At 42.8% G+C, this 20,134-nt stretch overlaps 1 protein-coding gene across 2 annotated transcripts in view; it reads left to right on the top strand.

Moving 5' to 3' along the window:
- Corin (corin, serine peptidase) overlaps positions 1 to 20,134 on the top strand; it is a 180,577-nt gene that overhangs the window by 23,488 nt on the left and 136,955 nt on the right. For both annotated transcript variants that reach the window (XM_050149552.1, XM_050149551.1), the window contains exons 2-3: positions 602 to 743; positions 12,268 to 12,471. In XM_050149552.1, the coding sequence (XP_050005509.1) occupies positions 602 to 743; positions 12,268 to 12,471 (346 nt within the window). The remainder of the gene's footprint in view (positions 1 to 601; positions 744 to 12,267; positions 12,472 to 20,134) is intronic.

The following is a 20,134-nucleotide window of genomic DNA, read 5'->3' as shown; positions in this document are numbered from 1 at the left end:
GTTTCTTTTTTTTTTTGTTTTTGTTTTTTCGAGACAGGGTTTCTCTGTGGCTTTGGAGCCTGTCCTGGAACTAGCTCTTGTAGACCAGGCTGGTCTCGAACTCACAGAGATACACCTGCCTCTGCCTCCCGAGTGCTGGGATTAAAGGCGTGCGCCACCACCGCCCGGCTGATAAATGTTTCTTAAAAAAAAAAAAAAAACAACAAAAACCAAACACGCCAAAATGTTATTAAAAGTTTATCTAATGAGAAGATTTTTCGAAGTAAATAATAAAAAAAAGCAAGTAGAAAATTTGGTAGAGTAGAAAAAAACGCAAGTAGAAAATAAGGGAGTGATTACCTAACATGAGGGGAAGAGCAGAAAGAGGAGGGAGGGTTGGGAGAGGGGAGGAGGAGGGAGAAGAGGAGGGCTTGTGTGTGCAATCATTCTCTTGCTCACTGCTGTTAGCTGAGTACCTTATTTCATGCCCTCAAGAACACGGTGTCAAACCTCTTAGGAACTGCAAGTCCCCGAGAAGACAGCTGTAATGTAGAACTTCACACCAGACCCTGAACTGTTGTGTGATATGAAAACCACGTTTCACCTCTCCCTCTCCCGGCAGGTCTTGAGAGCCGACGGTGGTGTGGGCGAGGGTTGCCCTCAGAAGCTGGTGCCGGCTAATCTGCTGCGCTTCCTCCTGCTGGCGCTCATCCCCTGCATCTGCGCCCTCATTGTGCTGCTGGCCGTCCTGCTGTCTTTCGTGGGTGAGTGACGCCGCCATTCAAAAGACAGGAAGTCAAAACTGCAATGAGCGTGTTTTAGAGGGTAGTTTATACTCGGGGTCAAATCCGTGAGAGGATGGTCGCTGGCGTCCCCGGGGGGAAAACTTGCAGTTTCAGCCACGTAACCGCGTGACTTGCTGTTGCTATCAGTGCCAACGATGGCTATAACAGAAACAATTACTCGTGAACACCACGAAAACTGCGGGGTGGCTAGACCTGCCATTTTCCCACGATGGCTATAACAGAAACAATTACTCGTGAACACCACGAAAACTGCGGGGTGGCTAGACCTGCCATTTTCCATAAGCGCTCATGGGTGTGAGGAAAGAATATCACACAGGACACACGCGCTGAAGACAGAAGGACGTGCAAGGTGCTTCGACTCAGGATGGCGCAGGGGAGTTATCAGAACGGATAGCTGATACTCCCTTATCCTGATTCAGGGCAGCCGGGCTCCATCTCAGCATCCCTACTGATGCCTCGGCTTCAGACCTGAGGCAATGGGATAGAGGTAAATTCAAAAGACAACCATAAAGCAAATGTCAAATATAGCTTTAACACATCCCCCAAGAATGCGCCGTATTGGAATTCTTATATTTCTCAATTTCTTGGCCAAGCTGAATTGACAGAAGTCATGGGCATGGAGGCTGTGATTCTGCTGAACTCCGTTGTTGCATGGCACTCCGATGTATAAAGTGATCTTCCAGTGAGCCCTCCACCTGCCTGCATCACACGGCTCCCCCTGAATACATGGCCCCAAATAACCTGGCTACCCATGCCAGGAAGTTACAAATCAGCCTTGATTTCTTTACCTCTCTTACCCTCCAATCCAATCCCTCTTGATTTCTGCTTATTTTAATGCACCCAGGACCTTATTTCAGACTTGAGTTCATCTAGGTCAGAGGCAGAACCTAAGCTAGCCTCCTTCCTTTACTTCTTCCTTCCAAGTCCAATATCTATCTCTGCCATCGTTTGTAAAAATAAACATGGTCAGGTTTCTTCTTCTATACCCTCCAACTGTAACCCACTGTCTATCACAATGAGTGTCAAACATTCTCACAGCGAACAAACAATCCTTCCTCTATATCCACAGATCCAACTAGCCACAAATGGGCAGTGCTGGGGGCAAAAAGAAATTGCATCTGTGCGGAACATCTACACACTTCATTTTCTTCTCATGATTCCCTGAGCAGTAGAGCAACTAACATTACCTTCATATTTTATTAGGCATTGTGAGAGATCTAAAGTCGATTTTAAGTAACTGGAGGATGTACATAAGCTGTATACAAAGCGCTGTAAGCTACTATGGATTTGGCCTTAGAATAAATCCTCTGTGGATATCAAGATAGTACAGTATTACTTTATAATAAATATCACATATGATCCTAACATACACAAACAAATAGGCATTTATATTTACTGGCATTAATTTACCTTGTCGACTCTAAATGTATGGCTTTCTTAAGCCAATGTCCGAGAAAATAATAGATTGCTCTGATGAAATTATAATTTTCAACTCTTTAGTGGTGGAATTGATCGGCTCTGTCTTGCTATTTGTATCCCGTTTCAGTTGGTTACATGCATTTAAAGGAGCCTGATCCAAAACATTGGTGGACAGCAGTCACAACAGGTTGTTGGTTTTTCCCCAGAGACTGCCTTTCTAATTTAGGCTGTTGTTCATGAAACTGAGATGGACGGATGAACGGATCCTCAGCATGTATTACTTGATTGCCGTTGTAGCATTTAGAGTATGTGCTGAAGGTCTCGATTTTCAAAATCAAAGCTGACCTAGTGTGACCCCGGATCTTCCTCCACAGAGCTTTGAAAGCTGGTGACCAACAGACTAAAGGCCTGGTGCCTCCCTACAACAGACACAGCCTGCTGGCATGTGGGTTACATCTGTCCAGCTGCATTTTCCAGTGTTGCCATTTTTTTTTAAACCAGTTTCTGACATCTACCTCTGTACGTCCTGGAGCTACCTGGCTCCTGCACCTGCTGCTGCCCTCAACCTGGATTCCCATTCACCTCCCTGCAAAGGTTCAGAATAGTTCTTAACTAGAGGTGGTGCTTCATGCCTACCTCCCCATCCTGTGTCAGGATTTGGTCTGACTTGAAATTGCGTAGGTCTTTTGTATACTATCAACCGTTCATATGTGCAGTTCATATGTGTACTTTCTCTGTTGATTTATAGCCACCATTTTGGGTTCTTGGGATTTCTGCTCACTCTTCAACAATGACCCTTGAGAATATGAATCAAAACACCATCATTTTTGATGACTGAATAATATCTCATTTGTGGCTATTACAATGTTTGTTCATTGAACAGTTGAGTTACTTTCGGCTCTAGGCCTCTGATTTACCTGATAGCCTGCTGTGAATATTCATGTGTAAGCTTTTGTGGGTGTGAACATTTTCATTTCTCTTAAGCATACCCCAGCATCAGAATTTTGTCTGCTTATGTGTAACACCGTGGAGGCTGTTGATTTGCATCCACCCCTAAATTAAATCTTGTTTGTACTCTGGAAACTTTTGCAAAGTAGGGATCTTCTGACACATTCTTCAAAAGCATTTTTCTACGTTCTGCACAGCATGATTTTCTTATGAAGCAATATCTTCCCCTATAAACATTTCATAGTTTATAACTGAGCGCATGCTGTTGTAACGCGCACCACAGCAGCTTTACATCTTAACTCTCATTAAGTCCTGCTTACTTTAGAGAAGTTCTAATTGTTGGGGGAGGCAATTCCATGCTTCCCCAGCTCTTGCTGTGGCTCACGTGTTCACGGGGACTGTTCAGGGATCCCGGGGTACAGGCTGTGGTCTCTGTTTCCAGTCTTTCCCGTTCAGACTCAGCTTGTGACGGCATGGTAAAAGACTTCTGAAGAGGAGGGCCGACCTTTGCAACCGATGAATCTGAGGAGCGGCATGCAGGGTCTCACACAACACTTAACAGGAGCTGCCAAGGTGAAGGTTAGGTTTGCATCTCCAAGCTTTTCAGAAGCTTGAACTGTCCATGTGGACCCCAAGATGTGGATGCAAAATAATGATGCAGGATTTTGCAAGAAATTGAAATGTAAGAAAGTTCGTTATAGCTGGCTTTTTATTTCCTTGGTGATCATGCAGTCCTGATGGGCCGTATGACATAGAAGGAAGGGTTTACTTTTGAGAGGTGAATTCTTTTATTTAGAAGAACCAAAGGCAGAGCTGGAGAGATTCAACCACTAAGACCAGAGGATGCCCTTGCCCAGGTCTTGAGATTGGTTCCCAACACCTGTGCCAGGCAGATCTTAACACCAGCAACTCTAGTTCCAGGATCCTGGGCACCCTCTTCAGGCCTCTCATCATGCGGCACTACAGAATAACTGTATTGTATCTCCACAGTTCTTACACTTTTCTCTTGTGAGCCTTGCCTTTAACAGCCGAGCCATCTCTCCAGTCTGCCTGTCCACATTTCACAGGGGCTTTGCAGGGATTCTCTGTGCTGCTCAGTCCGGTTAGAGGCCATACTGTCATCTGACAACCTGACATTGTTCTCTGCTGCTCTAGAGAGCTTGATTGTGACAGACTCTACTTTGGTGTCATGACTGTAGCCTCTCTCTTAGGTGCACTTGGCTACCGAAGGATGCCTGGGTTGAACAGACGATCTCAAGCATGTCTACCTTCTCTTACAGGGGAGAAATGTCCACAGTGGCTAGCTAACCTCTCATAAGACAGGCTTAACCTTTTGGCCTGTTCCGTGTTGTCCTGTGTCTCACCTGTGAACTTCTGTGCAGGCTAGGAAACCTTCCATAACCCACTAGCAAAGCCTCAGTCTGTCTGCCTGTCAGTTGCTTCCCTGGGAATTCCAGCTTGACTTCACCACAACCACCTGGAGCTGACTCTTCCTCTGTCTCAGTCTCCCTCATTCCTTCCTAAGGGTTTCAGCATCTTATAAACCCCATTTCCACACCAGCTTAGCCACTTAACCATTTAGAGCCTCCAGAACCTTTCCTGTCCCATAAAGGCCATGTCTTAGCAAAGCATCAAAGCCCCATCTAGTCTTAAGTCATTGCTCAGTTAATTTCCTCCTTAACTCTCCAGTGAACACCGACCTATTAAGCCCAGTAAACTCGGTGCCAAACACCGCCTCTCTCATGCTCAGTTCTCCCAGTAACACCTGTTTTCCTACTGTCTTTCAGTCTCTGATGTTCATGGGGACCACGGTTGATGGTAGCCAAGCATCCCTAATGGCTATTTTGAGCTAGTCTATTGATCTCCCTTGTATTTCCTTGGGCTATGCAGTCTTTTCTCATGGAGGCATGAGTTAATTGCTCATTTCTCCACTTTCACAGAACTAAGACTGATCCAATCTACACCTATGCTGTACAACCTCTTGACTAGGCTGTCCAGATTCCTTAGATTTCTTTTTAAATCTTCCCCACTTCAAGAAATCCAGAGACAGAGTAATTGTCTGTACTAGGCCATTATTAATCCCCTGCCTATGATGTGAATCATGGATTCCCTCTTCCTTTCTAAAGCAATATCTTCTATCACTTTTACCTTGTTCTTTCTTTCCTGACCATTCAAATTTTACCATAAATTCCAAGTTTTGGAAAGCCAAGAACTTCGTTTGTACAGAACTATTTTGAATTCTCTCTTGTACCTTGCCAGACACAAGAGATGGCAATCCCATCTCATCTCTTTCTTTTCAGAGTTCACTTTTCCTACTGGAAGCTAGTATGAAGGATAGCATCTCTCTGCCTTTTCCACAGTGTCATTTCTCCCTTGTGTTCTTTCTGGGTAGGCAGTTGGGACTCAGCTGCATGTCATACCACCCAGGGGAGAGGCCACACATCTGTTACTCTAACTTGCTTTCCATTTTGTCCTATAAATGCTACTTTTGAGAATTGTTATATATTCTCTAGTTCATTGGCCATTTGAGGGACATGTCCACAATCCCACACGATGCTATATTCAAGGACACATGCCACTCTATACTAAGTGGAGGAAGACGGCTACCCTGAGATTCCTCATCCTCAGGTAACTGATGTGTTAATTGATAACCCCACTCCCCTTTGCTTCTGCAGGGTTGAGGGTTGGAATATGGCTTCCCACGCGCTAAACCAATGCTTTGTCATTAAGCCACACTCCAGCCCTTTGGTTGGGATTTTTAACGCTTGTAATTATTGCTGTGTAGAGAATGGGTGATACGGGTTGAGCATGTGTCATGGAATCTTCATAGTCATGAGGTCTGGCTTGAATTGACTTTTCAAACTATTATTCAAGTCAGTTTTGTTTCAGCAACGCTGTGGTCTAAAAATCTCGCTGGAAGGATACTGAATCTTTCTTTCCCAGGCTGTTGAAGTCTTGTATACAAAAGCCTTAAACTCATCAATGCCAACAGTGAATTGTTCTTGTGTATCCGTAGACTTCTGGAGAGGAGTCTGAGGTTACCTCTCTCGCCTTCTCCGTGCTGTGAAAGCTCTAGGTATAGCTTGTTAGACCTTTCATTTCCTGCCACGAAGAAGAATGAAAAGGCAGAGTGATAGAGATCGCAGGAAATGTGATTTACATTTTGCACCCAATTCTCTTGAACTCAAGAGAAAAATAGTCTTCAAAAGTGGTATTCCTTCCCTCAAGTGGCTAGCTGAATTTGAGAGTATTGAAGTAGAACCTACTTTTTTTTCCTCTTAGCAAATTTCCTAACAGTTTACAGCTTTTATAAACATTTGGAATTATAAAACTCTAAACTCCTTAATTCATAATGTTGGATTCTGAGCACCATTTTCAAATGAAACACTCCCCAGGTTCTTATTTACACTAGAAAGTATAAGGTTCCTGATAATCCATCATGACCTCATTTCTTATTGCTTATATAAATCTTCAGATTCTTTTCATAACTTTGGCTTTCTGGTACAGATTCACCAAGAGAAAGTTTTCATACACAAGCATGCGTCTTCGTAAAGTCCTCAGGCTGAAGTTAGATCCACACCTTAGGTTTCCTGAAATGGTGATCAAAGCGTTTGTACTCCAAGTGCAGTCTGTGGACCAAACAGCACATCCTCCTGGGGCCCTTGAACTGCAAAATGTAGTCTCAGGCCCCACACCAGGGATATCCCTTGGAGAGCTCTCTATGGCTCTATCCATCCTCCCGCCCTGCAATAGATCTTCCTCTTTCTGTAGGCCAGTGGATCTTTCTTATCAAGGCTACCAAAGCTTTTTGTCTACCACGCTATATCTGGAACTGACAGTTATTTGAACCAGACTTTGAAACAAGAAGCCTATGTCTGCTCTCTGGGTTCAGTTCCCTTAAGCTCATCCTTCTCTGTTTGCCTGACAAATGTCAAAGTGTCTACCTTAAGTTCCGTTCTCATTTTCTACGCCTCCCTGTCTTGGCAATGCCACCCATTCCCATCACTCCATTTATCATTTCTACAGCCAACAAGCAACTACAGTGGAGGCCAGAGCAGGTTCTGAGTGCTCTTCTGGGGCTTGAAACAAACAATTCCACATGGGTGCCTTCCTAAAGTGTAAACACATGTGCTCTGGGAACAATGGAAGGGCAGTTAGTGGGGAGCCTGGCCAGGCACCCTGCAGGAGCTCTTTACATTGCTTCAGCTTGGCCCTTTCCCTTAAATATTGCCAGGGATTTCATACTAAATATACGCAAAAGGATTGTAACAAGATAAACCTCTACAGGTTGAGTTTGTGTTCTCCATTATCCTTTTCATCAGCCAGGCTTGGTTAGACACTGCTATCTAATACTAAATCTCAAGACATCAGTGGTTTTGAAACAACACAGGCTAGTTTCTCCCTCGCTCTACAAGTGATCTGTGGGAAGTTGGTGGGGGAGTGTGTACCATCCAGGTCTTCCAGGGTTTGAACTGATCGAGCAGCTGTCATCCTGAACTTTGTGGCTGTTGTATGAAAGGTCTAGAGGCTGTAATAGCAGCAATTAAATGCTTCTGCCTAGAAGCAACACTCGTTAGTTTTGCTTGTGGCCTTGAACTTGTTGGAAGGCTGTACCCAAAAGGCCAGAGGCTGAAATCCCTCCATGTTTCTTAGTGGAAGGAGCCAGAGTGAAGTGTCTGGTGAATAGCACTGGGGACAAGCATGCTCACCACGTATGTGAGTGCCTTCCCCTCACGCTCTTACTGGTTCTGCTTCCGGAAGTTCTATTTGTCTTTGCTGCTTTTGCCTGGAGTCAGAGCCTAGCTTTCCCACTTAGATTGTGACAATGGCTTCTAATTCTGCTCCGTGCTTGGTCCCTTTAAACATCATCCTCTCAACACAGTGGTCAGTCCCATAAGACCCTTAAAAGTTCCTCGTCTCAGCACGATGTGTTCCAAACCTTTGGCTCGAGCTGGTCTCCATGTCTGACCGCTGTTCTCCTACAGCCTTTCCTCTGGGTGCTTGTGTGCTGTCCGTGTTCGCTGCGAGGCTTTTCTGTGCCTTTTGTTCTGTTCAGGAAATGTCTTGTTTCATATTTCCACCCGTTATTGCTCACAAATCCTTTGTTCCAGCCTAGAAAATGTGTAATCCCTCCTTGAAGATTTCCAAGGATGCTTTCCCCTAAGAAATACTTTCTGACTTTCTCAAAAGGAATGATGATGACTGCTCCCTCAGTGTTAGCCCGCAGACCATCCTCTGCGTATCTTTCTCAGAGCACACGGTTTGTGTTCTGTAGATTTCATGCTTGCTTTACTTAAATAATCTATGCACATTTTGATGGCAGGAACATGTTACTAAGTCTTATGTTTTCAGAGAGAATAATTATGCAGTTCCTGGCACATGGAGAATGTGCCATAAATTTGTCACACACATCCAAAAGCACGAAGATAAAACCACACCATCAGAGGAAGATTCTGCAAGCATATAATGATTTGTCTGTCTGTCTGTCTGTCTGTCTGTCTATCTATCTATCTATCTATCATCTATCCTCTATCTATCTATCTATCTATCTATCTATCTATCTATCTATCTATCATCTATCCTCTGTCTGTCTGTCTGTCTATCTATCTATCTATCTATCTATCATCTATCTGTCTATCTATTCTTTATCTATTATCTATCTATCTATCTATCTATCTATCTATCTATCTATCTATCATCTATCCTCTGTCCGTCTGTCTGTCTATCTATCTATCTATCTATCTATCTATCTATCTATCTATCTATCTAGTTTATAGTGAGAATTGTGTATTAGGTGTATGTCTGTGTTCTAACCATGTTCTTGGGCAAGTTAGCCATCAATTGCTTTCTCTCTGATACTCTTTGAAGAAGGCTTAAATGATCTTTCTCATTTCATAGGCTTGCTAGAAGGTCAACTCATTGATGCTTATAGTGAAGGCCCTTAGCAGCCTGTAGAGGTTCCTCACTACATCTATAGCAAATGATCACACTCTTGGTAGCTCCCATCATGCCTCTGTTGTCTTAGAGTTAAGAAAGTCAGAAATCCAAAATAGGTTTCATTGGGCAAAGTTTCTTCTGGAAGTCCTAGAGGAGCAATCCATTTTATTACCTATTCTAATTTCCAGAAACATTTTATCATTGAGTCTTTCCCGTATTTTATGACTGACACACATGGCTTTTTGGCTTAGAAGGACCCCTTTGAGTATATTAGAGTTTGTTGAAAAACCCAGGGTAGTGCTTCAACTTAAGATATTTGGTTTAATTGCATCTGCAATGTCCCTTTGTCATGTATGGTATACAAAGCCACACAGTCACAAGTTCAGAGAACTGGGATGTGCCCGTTTCAGAGGAAGCGTTATCCTGCTGACTTCTGTGCTCTTTCTCACTATAAAGCATTGTTATCACGTGTCGGTCATCACTAGAGCTATAGTTACTTCTCAGACCTTGTTAAATTGTTTTTGTTTTAGAGCCCAGACATTCAAGAGCCATATGTCCTTGATGGAATGTACCATCTACTGATAATTTAGTTAGAAAGAGTCACGACATTTTCACCTTGAACGTGTTTAGCCTTTGAAACGTAGCTGTTCTGTGATGCTGGGGAACACACTATAGTGAAAGAAAGCTGAGGTTTGAAAATTTCTTAATAGTACCGACAGAAAGATTCTGTTGTTGCGTAGAAATGACCAACAGCGATTGGCATAGGACTGTGAGCGCCGCGCTGCTTAAGCGTTTATACACAAGCGTTGACTAGCGAGGTCTCCACAGCGAGCCTCTAAATGTCAGAGGGCATCTGTTTTCCTTATTGCGTGGCACTTGAGAGTTTGCCCAGCTAAGGGTAGAAAGTAGCAGAGATAGGGCTTTAGAGTAAGGCGAGCAGGCTGCAGACAGTGTCCTGTTAACTGCAGCACCAGGAAGATGAGAATGGAGACAAGGCTGGGTGAGTTTAGCCGAATGAACTCTCCGCTCTGGGCCCCTAGTGCTCAGCATCTCTACAGTCCTCACCATGGTTCTGGTTGGAATCATGTAACATTGCTGACTTCTCATCTTTGTGTTTTTAAACAATGCTTACTAGGTGGCGACCAGCTCTGTCGGGAGTGGTCAGCTTCCAGAGATGCTTAAAAACAGTTTTTTTTTTTTTTTTTTAGGAAGTTCCAACTTTTAAAAGTCATCTTTTAAGTTCCCCTCAGCTCTCACCATCTGCTCCATCCCTCTTCTCCTTTTCCCTCCTCCCCTTGCTGTTCTCTCCCCCCTCCCTCCTAAATATCCTTCAGGAATGTCAACTTCGGCAACTGTCGAACATTATCTCTCTCTGTATTCTGACAGATTGCTTTGCCGCGCAGAGCTAAGGGCTAGGAAGCTGCCTGTTATTTGAAAGGAATGTGTTTTCTGAGTTAGTGTTTTCTACAAACACCATTGTTTCCAGGGAGGGACTTCTTAGCCCGAGCACATGCTCATAGCACGTTCACTACCGTGGCGAGGCTAAAAATACAACCAAGATTATTAATAAGACTAATGTTTACAAAAATATTAGAAACAACTGTTGAAGCATGTCATCTAGCAAGGAGCTGATGTTAGCGGGATTGCCCAGAGGTGTAGGGGAAAGGAGCTGCCATGTGCTGGGAACATGTTAATGAAGCTGTTGCCTACTCGGGGTCAGCACGCTGAGAATCAGCTTAGTGGATCTTTTCAATACATCCACACTAGCAGAAATATGTTATCTAAAAAAAATCTACGCAGCAATAAGCAAGGAAGTGAGATTGTAAGTACTAACAACATATGTGAAATTAAAAGAGTCAATAACTCAGATAATTAACAGGTCATATTCACAGAGTCAAATGGAAGGTTACTGAGTGTTTGTAATACGTCCTATGTGATAATGACGCTTACATGCTCATATTCTGTGACTGGTGATAGATTTCTGCGCTGTCCGGAAGCTGGAAACAGTGGAGCGGGTGGGTGCCTTGCTTCTCCGTCTGCGCCTGGCATTTCCTCAGAGCCACTCACGGCTGAAGAGTGTGTTACCTGCATCACGAGGCTCGCTTTTGTGTCCAGCGTCTCATTTAGACTCCTTTGGCAAGATGAAGCTGTTGACCTGTTAGCCGGAGGCAGCTGCTTTGCTGTTTTGATTTGGAGTTAATGTTTTCCTCATGCAGAGGAGCTTGTCTCCCCTTCACAGACCGAGAGTAAACATTGTATTTACATTTCCTTTGTGGTTAATGGTCCATGGGAATATTTAGAAAAGTGAGATCCAATTAGATCATTCACTGTAAATGCTTTTTAGAAAAAAAGATTCTCTCTTGGCCGTTTCTAAGGAGGGGCCAATATCACACTCCTTTGCTTTCACTGGCTTGGTTACATTGCTGAGCTCACAAAGCAGAGTCTACTATCTATTTTGATTAAGTTAAACACACGCGATCTCATTCAAGGTCTTAAAAGTCCAGCCTAAAATCAAACAAGGGAATTATCAATAATCTTACGAGTTTATTGACTCTTATTTCATGTTGTTTTGGTTAAAGATGAAAGTAATTTACCTTCTCCATTTATTTTGTGCTATAATTGGAGTTTATTTTTTGATTTCTATTATATTTTGTGGTGAATAAGTCTGGTTATTTTCATTTATCCCCAAATATAATTAAACCCTGGGGAAATTTAAGGCTGGAAGCAAGCGGGTTTCACTGTTTTTGGGTGACTCGTACAGTTAGAACCACGTGGAGTGTGTGCCCTGGGTTCAGGGCCATGCAGTGATATGTGACATGGAGAAACTGAGACAGTGGGGAAAGAACGACACTGGACCCATGATATTTTATTCCTGGTGAGTCTCAGCCGCCATAGAATTGTCCCGTAGTCTTTGTGCTCCAGACACAGCAGTGCATTTGAAGTTCTGGAGAAAGCAGCAGTTTTCTTGAACGCTGTCTGACCCACGAGGGAATAAACACTCACTCGCACTGTGCCCATGAAGATGGCGGATCACGTGGTTGTTACCTTGCCTTTTCTGTTTGCTTGGCTAGATGACAGATGGGCAAATAACATGAACATTTTCTTGATGTTTACTTTTTTATAGAATAAACAGTTTGAAAAATATTTAAAATATGTATGTATATATATTGTCTTTCAGGAACATTGAAAAAGGTTTATTTTAAATCAAATGCAAGGGAACCTGTCGTCACTGATGATGAAGTTCAAGTGCCTGATGTTTTCCTGGTGACTACAGTATATAACAAGAGTGCAGGGGCACCTGCTACGCCCCCCGGCCAATTCACTCCAGCCTGGACGCCTAGAGTTCCCCCTCACTCTGGGGACCAGAGTCACAGGAATGCAAGTAAGTCTGAAGTTGCTGAACATGAATGCCTTGGTTTCCTTGACAACTCATGCTCTGAAGTCACACTCACAGGTCCTTTTAGTCAGGAGTGCCAGCTGCTCGGCTGGCAAGACTGAGATGCAGTGGGCGACAGCAATGAGCCAGCATTTCTGAACTTTGTGGGAGCTGCTTGCAACACGATGAGCCTTGTGCTAAGGTACCTACTTAGAAGTTATTAAGTTAGTAAGTGAGGTCACGTATGTGTTCTCGAGACCTCGCTGGAGGGACTGCCCATCCCTACAGGAAGAGGACAGCATGACAAGACCCTGTTTGCTTTAGAGGTGCACCTGCGTTCTTTGTCCCTTGCCTCCTTTTATTCGCGGGGACAGTGACTTGACATCTCGGAGACGGAAAGCAATCACACCTTACGAAAATGGCAAGTACTGCGTTCCTGTCGGGTGAACTTCAAGGGAGGAGGTTGTTAGTTTTTCAGAAAATAAAGCTGGGCCGGAGAGAAAAGACAGACTATGGAGACATCCTCTGGAATGTGACTGAGTCCCTAGACAGCCCCAGGACCCTGAGGAAAGTTAACTCCACTTTCAGAAGACCTGCTGGGATGGGTTTGTGTACAAAGGTATTTTCAAACATACAGAAAAGTATGAAGTCCTTCTCTGACGTTGTTCCTACCTCTTAGTCTTTTAATTCCCTACAGCAAGGTGATGCCATCTGGAATTATATAAAGCTCATCCATCCATGAACACATTGCTTTCTCTCCCATCGTGACACCCACCAGGGGAAATCACATCCTAGTCTGGGCCAGAGTGTTTATTTTCATTCTGAACTAGGAAGGGAAAGCTCAAGCTGCCTTTTAGCTATCAAGATATGGATTTACCAGTGCTTGAGAAAAAGCAGAATTGTTTTGTTACTCCAACTTCAAAAAAGACAGACTGCTTAGGTTTCACTATTTCAAAGTGTCCCCGCCGGTACCAGACATCTCTTAGACTCAGTGTTCATCAGCGATCCAGATGCAGGCTTTCTTATGACCTGACAGCTATACTGCAAAGCAGAATTATGCCACGTTGAAATTATTTTCCTCAGGAGTTTAATTTTGAGGTCTCATATTTTGCTCAAGCACTTCATTACTCTCAAGGACAGAGTTTTCCACCAGACACGAAGAAGTCGTTTACATAGAGACAACCCAGTTAATGTGGCCGCAATTATAACAGCTATTCTTCTGTTCCTCTAAGTGGAATTGTTGGTAGTTCGAACGTCCTGTCATTCATTAAGATTCAAATAAGTTTGACAAGCACATACCCTGGAGAATAAAACAGGACAAAACAAACAAGACAAAGCAAAAAAAAAAAAAAAAAAAAAGCAAAGGGTGCCCGCCGTTCAGTTTGGAGTTTTGATAGAACTCTGACTTGGTCTTTATCCTCTTCCTCTGGCTGGGCTGGAACTTATTTTGACATATAGATGAAATCCAGGTGAAATTGAAATGATTACATGAAGAGACATCGCAGCCTTTCACAGGTTGCCCCTCTGTGTTGTTCCTGGGTTTGACTGCATGCAGCTGGCCAGAGAACTTTCAGATACACTGCCCACATTAACTGGAGACATTGGCCACTCCAAAGTGCCGGCCTGAGCTTACAGAGGGCTTGATGGTTTTCAAGGCGTATCTAGATGTGAGACCCGTAAGGGACTGATTCCCGGGATGGGTAAGCACACACTTCAGTTTTTGAGGCGTAAGATCAAACTGACAAGCCCAGTATCATTTATTTGCTTGGTGACAGGTGACTGAGAAGCTGTGTCTCAGATCTCAGGACTCCTGGGTCAGTGCTCTCCGATGGTTCCTGGTAGAAGTTTATTGTTTCCCTTACGGTGCTTGCTGGATTATTGCACACATCTCAGGCCTTGGGAGAATAGAGTCACCTATGTTTGTCTTTTTTGTCTTTTTTTTGATGGATAGACGAGGTATTCTGATATAAAAGTGATCACTTGTGAATTCAGTGAGAAGTGCTAACACACGATTTTGTCACATTCTTTAGTGACATCTGGTCACACTCCTGCCGCTTCATGTTGTTCAGCCAACTTCAAAGTATCATCTAGTGTCTTCTTTTTATAGTAACACCTTGCAGGAAAACTTTATTTTGTATTTTCCCTTCCCTGTTTTATTACTGTTCTCCAATTAAGAGTTTTTAAAATTTCTGGCATATGTAAAAGATATTTAAGCATACTTTGGTACCAAAATACCACAACCAGACATTCTACCTGAATTCCTTTGCCAACTCTTGTCCAAAGGTAGTTGGAAATAGTCATGATCCAAGACACTTCCTCCTGGGGCACCCCCATGTCCTGCAGTTCCAGGCAAATGATTAGAATATCCTGCGTAACTGTGCTTCACTCTGTGGCTCCCCAGCCTTTTGGTGTGCGAGGTGGCTTGATGTGACAGGCTGTACTTCTGGGGTTTCCTTACCACTCTGCAAACTCCAAGGGCAATATAGAGAAGGAAGTGACCCACCATAAACTTTAATGCTGTATTTCAGCAAGAGATTTTTCTAGGCTGCTTGCTCTATCTGGGTTTCAATTTATAATGTTTTCTATTTGTATGTATTATAAGTATTTAAACACATGTTGAAGCAAAGGGAAAACTGGCTAACAAGAAGTCTGGGATCACACATGGCGTGGTTCGTGCTAAAGTCACCTGTGTGCTCTGGTCAAGTGTTAGAAGGCAGATCGATGTCCTGAGAACTCGAAGTGTTCTGTTCTCTTCGCAGATCTCTGGAGCTAGCCTCTAGATGTTCTGCTGCTGATAAATATCTTCCTTTTCATTCATTCACTTTTTCCCCCTTTTTAAAAATTGATTTTTATTGAGATCTACAGTTTTCTCTGCTCCCCTCCCTGTCTCTCCCCTCCCTCATTCACTTCTTAAAAATAGAGGCTTTTACAAAACAAAACTAAAAGAAAAGAACATCAAAGAGGCATGGGGACTTGTGTGTGGGGAACAGTGGAGTGCAAGATGTGTACGAGAGGGAGGAGGGATGTCTGTGGCCAGAATGCGTTCTGTGCAGAGAGAGTTGTCAAAGAACAAATTAATAAAGTAACTGTTCCTCAGGCGTCGTCAACGTATTAAGTCCACCTTTCAATGTGTACAATTCAGCAGTTTTTAATGAATTTATAAAATTTATAAAGTTGTACAATTATCACTACAACCTAATCTTACTTTTTTGGCAGCAAATATGCTGTATATCTATCGCTCCATGTTCCCTTTATGTGCAATCCCTAGCCTAAACTATTCTAATTATGTCTTTAAGGGTTTGTTCATTTTGAAGCTTGCAGGTGTGTCTAGCCTGAGGCCTATGACCTGTATCTGGCTAAAGACAGCCACAAATGTGCCTCAAAATCAAAGCTGATTTAGCATTTCATGAAATGGTTTTAGTAAATCAGTTGTGTGGTTCTCAGTGTGAGCTTTGTACAGGACAAGGTGGTGTCTCGATGTTAAAAAGTTGGGCGTATGTGGAAGGTATCAGAACACACAGGCTTCTTTTAGTATGCTTTTAGAGTGCGTCCGTATCAGGTATGATGCTGTCATCCTCTTCCTAGGGCTAAGATATAGCCATCAAATGGCTCTGTCGTATTTATATCTGTCTGTCCTTGCACGGAGGGGGTACCTGAGTTGTTCCCGTGTTTGTAGTGAATTATCCTGCTGGGATTAGTTGTGGTATGGACACGTGTCTCCAGTTTTGCTGGCGTTATAAGGGGAGTGAAAATGTGCTTTTTCTCTAGTTCCTTGGCTGTTCACTGTCTACTTGTTTCCTCCACTAAGAAGAGCAGGTATTGAAACCTCCAGCTATCGTCACCCTCAACATCATCATTTTCCTCATCCTCATCATCTTGCTCTTGGTCATTTTCTTTTTTTTTTTTTAAATATTTATTTATTTATTTATTTATTTATTTATTATGTATACAATATTCTTTCTGTGTGTATGTCTGCAGGCCAGAAGAGGGCACCAGACCTCATTACAGATGGTTGTGAGCCACCATGTGGTTGCTGGGAATTGAACTCAGGACCTTTGGAAGAGCAGGCAATGCTCTTAACCACTGAGCCATCTCTCCAACCCCCTCTTGGTCATTTTCTTGACTATATCTTGGACCCGGGGATGGAGTATATTTGAATGATCTAAGAATTCTATGTAAAATTTTCTTAATTATATGTTTTCCCTTAAGGGTTATATCATGATTTAAGACTCTTTTAGATAACTTGGCAAAGTAACTTATAACAGTTACCACCGTGGAGTTTGGGTGCTTATTTGTGTTTCTTATGTGTGATTACATCACTGCTTAGCTATACTACTTAATCAGTCAATAGTTATAAGACAGGAATGAAGCACATTGATTTCTTCTCTATTGAAGACTAGAGTGCCTTTGTAGTAGCTTGAAGAGAGAAAAATGAACACATAGTCACTTAGCCAGGATCTGCATGGTAGAAGCTTCCTCTGAATATGTAACTTACATTACAGCAGCCAACTTGGTACTTAGCTTGTTTTAGCTTAACAATGTACATATTAATTAATTATTAACTAATTTAAATTTTATTGATTTTGTTTATAGTTTCTTTACAAAATCCATGGGTTTATACCTAATTATATATGTTCCCATAATATTTTCTTTCTTAACTTTTTTATGCCCAGGACTCTTTTGACAATCTGGTGAAGGCAAATGCCTTTCCAGAATATTATTTTGGTCCTAAAGTAAATTACATAGAGTTAAAATAATGAGAATTATATTAAAAAAGTCACTAAAGTGTTATAAATGTAAAAAATCCATTAAATTGACTAATGTCTGCTCATGTATTAATGTATTAGATAGTGAGGTCTAGCATCTGGTCAGAAGTCATGTTTTCTGATGTCTGCAGCATCTCCCTGTGTTGATCTGTTAACATCTGCGATCTGTGTATTTTTTTCTCTATTTGTCACCCATGTTGGTAATTTAATTACCACACATTTTAGTCAGAGATTGTGGGACAGAGATGCTACTTTGCTCTCATACGGTTTGTAGACAGACCGAATTCTTCGTTACACTGCTAAGGTCTGCATTCTGATGAAGATGGCTTGAGACAGAGGAAAACAGTTTTCTGGTGCTTAGCAGGCTCTTCTGTCTCTTTAGGTCTTAGGGTCACTCGCGAAGTTGATAGCGTCATGACGCATGCCCATCTGCCCGTGTGTTCCACTGGGGACCCATGTTTCACCCAAGTGGGTATGCCCAGCTGTTGGCCCTCTTCTATGTAGTAAATCAAATTACCCAGGCTAAAAGCACAGAGGAGATTTAGCCATGGTGAATATAAGTATCTAAGTATGAACAAGTGAATTGTTACATGCTGGCTGTTGAATGCTCAGGTTTTTGGTGAAGACCTGGACAGCCATTGGGGGAGAAGGACATGCTTCCTCGCTCTCCTTCCTCCTTACCCCATCTCTAGCTGCTTTTCCTGCACTGAATTAGGTTTCCCCGGGAGACAGCAAACTTAATCTAATATGCAGAACTGGGGCTCTGGAAGAGGTAAGGAAACAGGGTCCGCATCATTCTAAGATTGTTAGTATTGTTATTTCTGGAGTTGTCCTCCAACCCTTTCTCCTAAGCAAACCCTGATACATCCCCCATTTAACATGTACCCCTAAAGGTGATGTTCCTACAGCAGACTGAGTCAGATTAGCCATGCTGGAGAGGTTTGTGGCTCAAACCTTTCCTCTCCAGATCCATTATCACTTCCTCTTTAGGAGGAACAGCCCAACATCCTTGATCTAACTAGAGGGAAAAACACACACAGTAGTGGTAGTGCATTGATGTCAGCAGCGCAAAAACAGTCCTGGCCAAACTCGAGGCAGGAAGTGATCCTGCAGAAACCAAAGGCTCAGCTAACAGCGCAAATTCAACCCAAATTTAGTGGTCCGCTTTATTATGCGGTTCTCAAAGAAAATGTGTGTGTGTGTGTGTGTGTGTGTGTGTATATGTCATGCACATGTGGAGGATAAAGAACTATTTTCTAAGTTTCATGGGAATCACATGCNCCTTGAGAGCGAGCCCTCCTGGCACCCTGCATGATCTTTCTCTGTATTTCTTATCTTTCCTGTTTTCAGCTGACTGCTCACCAAGAAATCAAAGTATGTCCTTGGCTCGGCCCCACCGTTCTTTAAGCAGTCCTTGAGGAACTGAAGCATGCCCCACGCCACATGAGCCTTGGAAACTTTATTAATAATAAAACAGAAGAATAAAAGACTATATAGACAAAAGCTAGACCCAGGACTCTGAGAACTAGTCCCCCACGGTAGAATATGGTTAGTGGTGTGAGACAGAATTCTAAGAGACAAAACTAAAAGTCCTTGCCAACACCTTGAGCACGTAGAAGGAGTTCTATTTTGATTATGCTTAGCCTTGATTTATGTCTGGAACCCTGAATGGGGTGATGCAGTGAGCCTGCCAAGTTCTTTGATCTGTTTTGTACATAAACTGAAGCTTTGCAGAAGTAAAATTGCAGCAGATTTTCACTACCAGTGTGTCTGTCTGTCATTCCCTTGCGTCGTATCCTGGCTATCCTATCCTTCACCCTGTTCTCCCGTGGATAGTGGTCTCCGAGAGGGACGGTCCGCGGCATCTGTCCAGAAGCTCCAGGATGGTCATAGGATCCTTAGCCTGTAATGCTTCAAATAGCACCCGAGTGCAGAGCTAGTCCCTTCTCCATCAACCATCAACACGAAAAGTGCAGCTCTCACCTCAAAGGGAATAAGAGATTCTGAAACTAAATATGAGTGACCATGGCCCAAGGAACATAGATTTATATATCTATATACGTTTCTTTCTTTCTTTTCTTTTTTCTTTTTTGGTTTTTCGAGACAGGGTTTCTCTGTGGTTTTGGAGCCTGTCCTGGAACTAGCTCTTGTAGACCAGGCTGGTCTCGAACTCACAGAGATCCGCCTGCCTCTGCCTCCCGAGTGCTGGGATTAAAGGCGTGCGCCACCACCGCCCGGCCTCTGGGAGCGTTTCTGTAATGAATAGTTTCCTATTGGAGCACTTTATACATGGCCTACTGCTAGCCACTGTTACAAAACTGTTGGTGCCCATGTCTTTTCCTAGAGTAGCTGCCAAATAAACTTTAAAAGTTCATACCCATGAGAAACTCCATAGATACTCAGACAGCTTGGTTTGCTTTGGTTAGCGTTTGTCCATTTGCTCTGGAGCGTGTCCTCCACATTATTCTTTATCAGGAGAACACTGATGTTTGATAAGCTAATGGCTGTTAGACCACAGCTGTTAGGTTATTTTATAATTGGTATTACGGAAAGTTTTTGAATAAATTATGTAGGAAGGTTTCTGTGAAAAAGAAGTTGAGTATTGTTCTTTCAAGGTCTCTAAAGAATTTTGTTGGGATTTTAATGGGGATTTCATTGAATCTGTAGACTGCTTTTTGCTAAGATGGCCATTTTTACTACATTAATCTTACCAATCCATGAGCATGGGAGATCTTTCCATCTTCTGATATCTTCTTCAATTTTTTTTTCTTTAAAGACTTGAAGTTCTTGCCATACAGGTCTTTCACTTGCTTGGTTAGAGTTGCACAAAGATACTTTATATTATTTGAGGCTATTGTAAAGGGTGTTGATTCTCCGATTTCTTTCTCAGTTCATTTATCATT

Source organism: Alexandromys fortis, unplaced genomic scaffold (assembly GCF_014885135.2).
Source record: "Alexandromys fortis isolate MF-2015 unplaced genomic scaffold, M_Fortis_MF-2015_v1.1 scaffold_0, whole genome shotgun sequence".
Lineage (NCBI taxonomy): Eukaryota > Metazoa > Chordata > Mammalia > Rodentia > Cricetidae > Alexandromys > Alexandromys fortis.
Note: the sequence above shows the minus strand (reverse complement) of the source record. Positions and strands in the feature narration are given on the sequence as shown.